The following is an 8,369-nucleotide window of genomic DNA, read 5'->3' as shown; positions in this document are numbered from 1 at the left end:
ACCTCTGGAGCTGTTTTTAATTGCCCTAGTGTTTTGGTCGTATGGTTTTCTTCACTTATCTCAGAAACTCTGAAGGAAGAGCAGAGAAGACAGGTAGGGCTATGCTCTAAAATGGGGGGTAGAAGGGTGATTGTGGTAAACAATCTTGGGACAAGAGAGCTGAGCTCTTGGTGAGGGAGGGTTGCAGACACACTAGAGGGATGGAACTGATGCTGGGGCTGAGGGTGGTCTGGGGAAAACAGGATACCATTTTTTGTTAAAAATTACGAACAACCTAGATGGATGTCCACCAATAGTGGAATGGTTGAATAAATTATAGGATACGTTTATGAAAAATCATGTATTTTTTTAATGAGGTAAATATGTATCTTGACATGAAAAGATCTCTAGGACATATTGTCAAGTGGGGGAAAAAAGCCTGCGTGTAAATATATGGAAAAACACCTGGAAGGATATATCCCACGCTGTCATAATGCCATTACATGCAGGGAAGGGAGTGAGACTGGGGAGGGATAAAGACTTACAACACCGGAGAGCCATCATTGAATTTATTTTATTTTAAAGGTATCTATGTACATCAAGTAAATACACACTGGGGTTGGTGCAGTTTGGTTTGTCTTTCACGCTGGCATGCAACATTTTGGCAGATGTGAGGGGGCAGGCCAGGTGCCCCTCGTGGAGACCCTGGCTCTCTGAAAGGAATGTGGTGAGAGGGTGGGAGGAGGGGGATGTGGAGTGAAGCTTCTGGTGAAGGCTTTGTGTGTGTGTCGTTTCTTGTTTATGTAAGTGAATTACATTTCCCTTACATCTTGCTAAAGAGAAGGCTGTTCCCTCTATCACCTCTCTCCTCATCTGCCCTACACCTTCACATTTTCTTCTGTGTTTTAAAAGAGTCATTTGGTGGCAAGATTACATAAAGCTCACTGGATTCTTGGGTGCCCTGCTGGCCGACATTAGCACAAGTCTCCAGGTGCACAGGTATCTTCCTTCCTCTCCACTTGCGTCTGGAGACAGCGTGGCTCAACAACCCCACCCTTTCCCTCTTTGCTTGGGGCAGGGGAGCCAGATTGAACCCGTTTCCTCAGAGCAGTGGTTTTCAATCTACTCTACAGAATCCTTGGGGTCTCTTAAGGACTGTTCAAGGGCTCCTCAACTAGTGAAGCATTTTCCACCAAACAACAAAAATGCAAACTGCCCAGGTCTGCGTCACTTTTAGCTATTCTTTATGTCAGGGTTCTATATAAGATTGGTTCTGAAAAATGTCTGAATGTCACCGCCTTGGATTTATTCTACACCCCTCTGGTATTTTTTTTTTTTCCCTGCATTTCTCCTTAATTGCTAAAAAGGGCCTAACAGGTAAAGGGAGAAAGGACTTTTTCGCTTGAAGGAGTCACAGGCCAATACAGGCTGTATTTACCAGCTGACACTCACACTGAGCTTTCTTTCCTGACTTAGAAACTAGGTGATGCGTTGCCCTGCTACCCTGTTCTTCCAACCCAGATAAGACTGGCTATCTGGACACCAGGTTATATTTCTTGATTTGGACTGGCTTGTGACCTCCACTCTCCATCCCTGCAGTTACCTGGAAAGCCACCTTAGCACCATGTGGTAGGACAGGATATGAAAACAAAACAATAGTCCTGTCAATTCCATAGGGAGTGGGGGGCGCCCCCTGGGTCAAGCCCTTGGGCTCCTCCACCTCTGGAAAATCTGCCCTGCCCTTTTCTTTAAAGTGCACTTAATACCAGATGAGGACATTACAGAGGGAATTCTTTTTGGAAAAAAACATTTTTTAATGTGTATCATCGGGGAAAAGTCAGGCTCCAGCTTGAAAGGAAGGCATTTCGAGATACCTATTTTGCCAATGAACTGGAAGCCCCCAAACCAAAAGGTGGAGACGGGAAGAACATGCAGCCCAATATGGGACAGAGAAAGGAATCCAGCCCATCACTGTGGCAAAAAAAATACTTAGGAATTTTCCAGTCTGTTTACCCCCAAAGCCAAAGAAGGACTCATTTTGCTTACGCTTGGCTATAACTTTCACCGTGGACAGATGAGCAACCATTTGACAGACTGTTGGAAATGGGTTGGCCTCCTCAATGTTTCAAAATAATTTTAAGCAGCTTTGGGTTCTGGTCATGAGCTCTGGGGTAGAGAATATCAAAAGGAGTTTTGAGGAGAAAGGGAAGTGGTCCCTTGAGCAATCCATGTTCTTGGTTGTCCAGGGGGCACAGGAAGAGGGAGGCAAAAGGCAGACTTCGGGGGGCAGAGGTGCACACCCAGAACCCCTCCGTTGGGGTGAGGGGTGTCTGAAGAAAATTCACCGTATAATTTAAGCAGTCCTTCCATTTCACCCTCCCCTGTGCTAAATGTGGAAGAGGAGGGAGGAAGAGTCTATTTCTGTATCTTCTCATGACGCCAAGACATTCTTCTGCTTAAGGCTTTGTGTATGTGCATGTGTGTGTGTGTGTGTTTGTGAAGGATCACAGCCCTCTAGCTCCCATTTTCCTTTTATCATCTCCGTGACTAACACCATTCAGTGTGAGAGATGCATATAGGAGAGGAAGAAGAAACACTGACCCTCCTCCCTATGGCCCCAAATGAGGAGGGTATACTATGCTTAGAAATTGCTAAATACATCATTAGATACTAGAGAGTATGACAGAGAGAAGAGAGAGACATAGCAGCAGCTTTTGATATATAGATACAGAGTACAAAGAGATACAGAGTAAGAGAAGACATCATACATAGTACAGTCGGACAACAAGGATTGGGGAAGGGAGTTAGTATCAGAGACCACAGGTTTGCAGCATGCTGAGAGAAGAGGCCTCAGTCCCTCTTAGAAACTGGGGAAGAAAGAGAAAGAGGTTGTGAGGAACCACCTTGCAGCCCGGTCACTGAAGAGGAACAGGGTGGCATCTGTGCCAACTTGGGTTTACAGTCCTGTTCCTTTGATATCAACAGCCAGACGCCACCCTGCCATCTCCTGCTCCTCCACCCACAGGCCTTCCCTAACTCTCCCTCCCCCATTCCCACTGCTTGCTTCTCATGCCTTTCTGCCTACGTGCACCTGGCCTATTACCCTGGAAAACCCCTGGAGAGGGCTCAGCTTGGATGCCGCCCACTAGGAGACTGGCCATGTTCTCTCGTTTCTCGTTCTCCAAGGATCCAAGGTGGACAATAAAACAGGATCCCAGTGCCCGTTTTGAGCCATAAAGCAACCTGGCGAGAAGCCTGGTGACACACAAGAACCAGGAAGGTGCCTGTGCTGCTAGGAGAGCACAGGGAACAGGGGAGAGGACCCAGGACAGAGGTGAAGGTGGGGCTTGGAGGTGGGCACACAGCTGTTTTCCACCTCCACTAGCAAGATTGGAGGGGAGTGCTGATACAGCAGCTAGACGAACAAAAAGTTAGACTTCCTGGGGCATTTGCTAAAGCTCATTGGTGACATATACAGATATGAGGAGTATAGGACACAGAGATCTCCCAAGGTCTCCTAATAACCACTAGGTTCTGTGACCTGTGTTGCGGCTCTAGATGGACACTGCCCTTGCCCACTTCTTTTGACATGTTGCAGCGACCCCTAGTGGCATAAAGGCGGTACTGTGGTTCCCACTACGGCCAAGCACAAGGGGGGAGGGGAGGCCAGTGCCTAGGGGACACCGGGCAGTTCTGATGTAGCCCCTGGGAGGGGACAGCAGGAGTTGAGGGACAACTATATAGTAAAAGTTTTGAGATGATTTAAAAAAAAGCAGGAGAAACAAAGAAGCTGAGGGCAAGAAAGGAGGCAACCTGAGGCTGGTCAGAGGAAGCGGCCTGAAACTACCTGAAAGTGCAGGTATGCAGCAGCCCGTGTGGGAGATTAGCTGGCTGCCGTCTCTTGGTGGAGAGGGAACAGCTTGGCCTGGTCTTCAGCCTCGTAGCCGCATGGCAGGTCACTCCTGGAAGAAGAGACCCAGCATAATCACAGCATTGTTAGCTCCGTATAAATGACAGCATTCCTGTCACTTTGCTCTCTCAGCATCCCGGTGAGATAATGAAGGGCAGGAATACAGGGCAAATCAAGGCCAGAGAGATAGAGCTGACTTGCCCAAGGTCACAAAGTTCCCCAAAGTAGGAGGGAAACCCAGGTCATCAGACGTCCATGGCGTTTTCTCCCAGCCCCCATAGCTGGCATGGGGAGGAACCACAGGGAGAATTGGAGGAGGGGACAGTGTTCTACACCGAGGCTGGGGGTGACTGGACCTCCTGGACAACACAGTGATGGCAAGAATGGTTCTCATTTCCTCCTCCTTTCCCCAAAGTCTCCAGCGAACCTCTAAGTAAGGCATGAGGGAAATGTAACCATTTCTTCTGGTCCCACCCAGAGAGCCCAAGAGCAGTGGCAACCGGCGTACCTATTGTCATTGATATCTGTGGCATTTCCTGAAGAGAACATCATGGAGAACACAAGATTGGAAGAAGGAAAAAAGAGATTGGGTGTTACTAACGGTCTCCTCAAACCCTCTCTCATCCTAATCCCTTGGAGAAAGAGGTAAGTGTCTTGGCAACATAGCTGCCATCTGGGTCTGTGGCACTCGTCTTAAACTACCCCAAGCTGCATCATTATTTTGTTTGAGAAAAAGCCTCCCTCAGCCCTCACAGAGGAGAGGAGAAGGGGAAGGGAAGGGAAGGGTTGGGACAGGCACGTGACCAGAGGAATCCACTTCTAAGCGTCCAAGACCCTGAAGGGATGCGGTGTTTGAGCTGTAGGTGCAGGGTCACTTACTTTTCTGATACTTTTCAACTTGCCCTGGGGATCCCACAGGCTGGTTACCCATCTTTTTCACTCACCATTGTCCATGTTGGCCTTCTGGTAGGAAGCCAAGGGGGCTCCAGAAGATGTGGCCCCACTGCTGGTACAGGAGTTTGCAAAGCTGGATGGAGCAGAGGAGAGAGATGCAACCTCTGGCACCCACCTTCCACTATTCCGAGGACCACTGATCCACACTCACCCTCAGGGATGAAGCCATCCACCCCTCCCATCCCCAGAGACCAGAGGACAACAAACATGGCCTCAGGCTGGGAGGGCAGATGCCCACCTTCTAATCAAAGGTGTGAAGTTGAGAAAGGGTTAGAAATGAAGCTACTTAGGAAAAGAATTAAGTCTCACCCAATAATTAACCCAGTCTTATGCCTTATAGGGTGCAGAGAGCCCTGGGTTGGGACTTCAGCCCGCCCATGGTCACTCACTACATGTCTGAGGTGGAGCTAGGTGCCGCCTGCAGGTACAAATTCTGGTAGTTCTGGAAGAGGCTGTTGGTGTAACTGATGCACTCAGGGCTCCGGGTGCCATAGGCGTTGGTGGGTGAAGATGCTGGGTAGTGGCCAGGCCGGACGGGTTTGGCTGCAGCAAAGAAAGGAAAATGACCGTGAAGAGGCTATTTGTTACCTTGCAGTTGCCCTGCAAGGTCATTTAGCTAGAGCTGAACTGAGTTGCAAGTAAGGTAATTCACTTTTCTACTGTTTTGTAGTGGTGGTGGGGTGAGGCTGGGGTGGGGTTACACTGAGGAATTTGCTGGGTTCCCCCAGGTGGTGATCCCTCCCGTACACCTGTTGACGCCCACTCCCCACTCACCAATCTGGGCAGAATGGCCCCGTTTGCTGGAGCTCTTGTACCGAACGGCCTCCTTGATGCGGTCCACCTCCTGCTGGTACCGGCGCTTGTCCTTCATGGCGCCCTCCTTGGCCTCCTTCAGTGCACCCTCCAGGGCCTTAACTCTCTCAGCCGTAGCCCTAAGTCGTTTTTCCAACTTAGGAAGCTCACAACGCAGATCTGCATTGTCACGTACCAGCTGTGGGACGAGCCCCGGCGAAGAGGCGGGGAGAGAGGCGAACAAGGCAGCGGAGTCGGGGGTGAGGGTGGGAGAGAGAATAAGGAAAAGTCATGTCAGGGAAGGTGGAGACCATGTGGTTTCCTCCAAAGGCCTCATTCCCTTTACCTAATTGCTGTTCTGGCCAGTTCTTTCCTTCTCCCTTTAGCAAACGGTGGTCAGGCATGAAAAAGTTCCATCATTTTCCAGGCAGCAAAAACATGCCAACTCCTCTGTAGCCCAGAACGCTTGGGAGAGCAAGAGTTCCAGTCTCCTCCTGGCCTAAACACCACCAACCCCCCAATATCTCACAGCTGGTGCCAGACCAACAGCCCCAGGGCAACCATGGGAATGAGGCCCCTCCCCCTCCCCCAGAGATGACTCTGTGGGCATGCACAGGGCGAGGCAGCAAGAGCACAGTAGCAGTTTGGAGGGTGGAGATGGTGTTGAGTGCAGGTTAGGTGCAGTGTAGAGCAGGAGCAGAAGCTGGAATACAGGAGCCCACGCACCACACACACACGCACACACACACAGACACAGATACACATACACACATGGCCGCCCCATAGGAAGGAAAGAAAATGTTTTGAAGTCTCACAAACATTTGTGCTCATTACCTTCATGTTCAAGGATTTCCTGGGCTGTCCCTCTCCCCATTTAAATTAAGCTACAGCGTGGTATTAACCACCTTGCATCCAGAAAAGACTTCCTGATCTTTTTACAAGGTTTCACACAATGACTAGGGTCCTACAGATTGCAGGAGGAGCCGGCCTTGGAAGATATCAGGTAAATCAGTGCAGCAGGGAACACTGGGAGAATTGTCCCTTTAATTTTGGACAATCTACAGATTATAAACAATGTTTTGCTGTGACAATAACTTAGCTTAATTTGTAATAGGGTTATGGCCCTGGCTATTTAAGATTCTGTTGACTGAGAGGTTTCTACATCACTCATGTTTTCCTTTCTAGTCTTGTGTCCCCTGAGGTAGGATATTAGGAGTCCTCTCTCCTATAGGTGAGTAGCTTTTGGTCTTTGAGACTTAGAACAGAGGCAGAGCCTTCATGGGGGAAAAGGAAAACAGCCTGTGATGTCCTGAAATGTGCCACAATGTGGATGAACCTGGAGGACATTATGCTAAGTGAAATGAACAAGTCACAAAAGGACAAATCCCAGATGATTCCACTTAGGTGAGATTCTTAGAGTAGTCAAAGTTATAGAGACAAAGTAGAATGGGGGTTGCCAGGGGGTGGAGGAGCAGGGAATGAGGAGTTCTTATTTAATGGGGATGGAGTTTCAGTTCTACAGGATGAAAAGACTTATCTCTGGAGAGGGATGGTGGTGATGGCTGCACAACATTACAAATGGATTTAAGGCCACCAAATGGTGCACTTAAAATGATTAAAGGTCATACATTTTATGTTATGTGTACTTTACTACAATGACAAAAATTGGGGAAAAAAAGCAATGTAATATGCATTTGGATTAAGAAGGAAAATGAACACAGAAATGAAAAAGAATGACAAAACCGATTACAAAAGTTTCTTCCCTTTCAACTTTTCTATAATGTTGTTCACACTGTTTTATAATAGGTAAAGGGGGAAAGATGGTACTAAAGCCCTCTGCAGGTCGAAATAAAATAAATAAACCCTGTGGACTACCACTGGGCCACAGTTCTAGGATTTTCTTCATTATTTAAAAAAATAAGAAGATGTACTGGGTATTTACTATATATGCTGGGTATGGCACTGGGAAGAAAAGAAGTTGAAGCTGTAGTTTAATGAGAACGTGAGTTTAAAACGAATTTTAAGGTGGATTCGAAAAGAAGGGAATGAAGCATAGGTTAGGGTTTATTTTACGAATCAGTTAAAAGAGCCAGTTGACAGTCTGTTGCATCTGTCTTCAAGGCTCAGCTATTTGGCGCTAGCCAGGGTGATCCTTCTATGTATGCCCCAAACATTTCCTGTCCTGACTCCTTTGGACTGCCCCTTCCACCTCCCCACCCCATACCTTTGAAACCCAGTCTTCCACCTAAGGAACCGCAGCAGCAAGGAGGGGGATAGAGAGGCAGCAACTTAATACACAGGAGTTTTCACTGGCCCTCACCAGGGGCCAGTTGGGCCGTCTGAGGACATCATGTAATTGCCCTGTGTGCCTGCCCCAGGCCTAGGCAGAGGGAGTCCTCTCCATGAGAGAAAGCCCAGCTTCCTGACTTCTTGTCTCTCTGCTCTCCGTCTCTGGCTAACGTCTGACCAGTATCCCTTGTGTACGGTCACGGCCCCATGCCTCTGAAACCTCTATCAGTTTCAACCTTTCCCTCCAACAGCGTAGGCCTGGGGAATTCCACTTTGAGCAGAGGCAGGCTGGGAGCTTTGGGAAAGGGAAAACAGGCATAGAACCAAGAACAAGGTAAAAGTGGAACCAAATACGGGATAAAGAAGGGATTTGTAGGAAAGGGAAAAGGGAAAAGTAAGGAAAACATGCAAGTAGATTTTCCTAAATCCAAGGGCTTCCAAAGAT

The 8,369-nt window shown here is 48.3% G+C and overlaps 1 protein-coding gene across 3 annotated transcripts in view; it reads right to left on the bottom strand.

Moving 5' to 3' along the window:
• Nucleotides 1-537: 537 nt before the first annotated feature.
• The window catches only part of KIF5A (kinesin family member 5A), a 32,044-nt gene continuing 24,212 nt past the window's right edge, over nucleotides 538-8,369 (bottom strand). For 2 of the 3 annotated variants that reach the window (XM_067697077.1, XM_067697076.1), the window contains exons 24-29: nucleotides 5,618-5,834; nucleotides 5,233-5,386; nucleotides 4,834-4,916; nucleotides 4,398-4,425; nucleotides 3,827-3,941; nucleotides 538-2,846 (exon numbers count right to left, since the gene is read on the bottom strand). In XM_067697077.1, the coding sequence (XP_067553178.1) occupies nucleotides 3,863-3,941; nucleotides 4,398-4,425; nucleotides 4,834-4,916; nucleotides 5,233-5,386; nucleotides 5,618-5,834 (561 nt within the window). In that variant the 3' untranslated portion in view covers nucleotides 538-2,846; nucleotides 3,827-3,862. Of the gene's footprint in view, nucleotides 2,847-3,826; nucleotides 3,942-4,397; nucleotides 4,426-4,833; nucleotides 4,917-5,232; nucleotides 5,387-5,617; nucleotides 5,835-7,775; nucleotides 7,881-8,369 lie in introns of those variants that run through there. The other variant, XM_067697078.1, reaches the window with a different exon arrangement.

Source organism: Pseudorca crassidens, chromosome 11 (assembly GCF_039906515.1).
Source record: "Pseudorca crassidens isolate mPseCra1 chromosome 11, mPseCra1.hap1, whole genome shotgun sequence".
NCBI classification, from domain to species: Eukaryota; Metazoa; Chordata; class Mammalia; order Artiodactyla; family Delphinidae; genus Pseudorca; species Pseudorca crassidens.
Note: the sequence above shows the minus strand (reverse complement) of the source record. Positions and strands in the feature narration are given on the sequence as shown.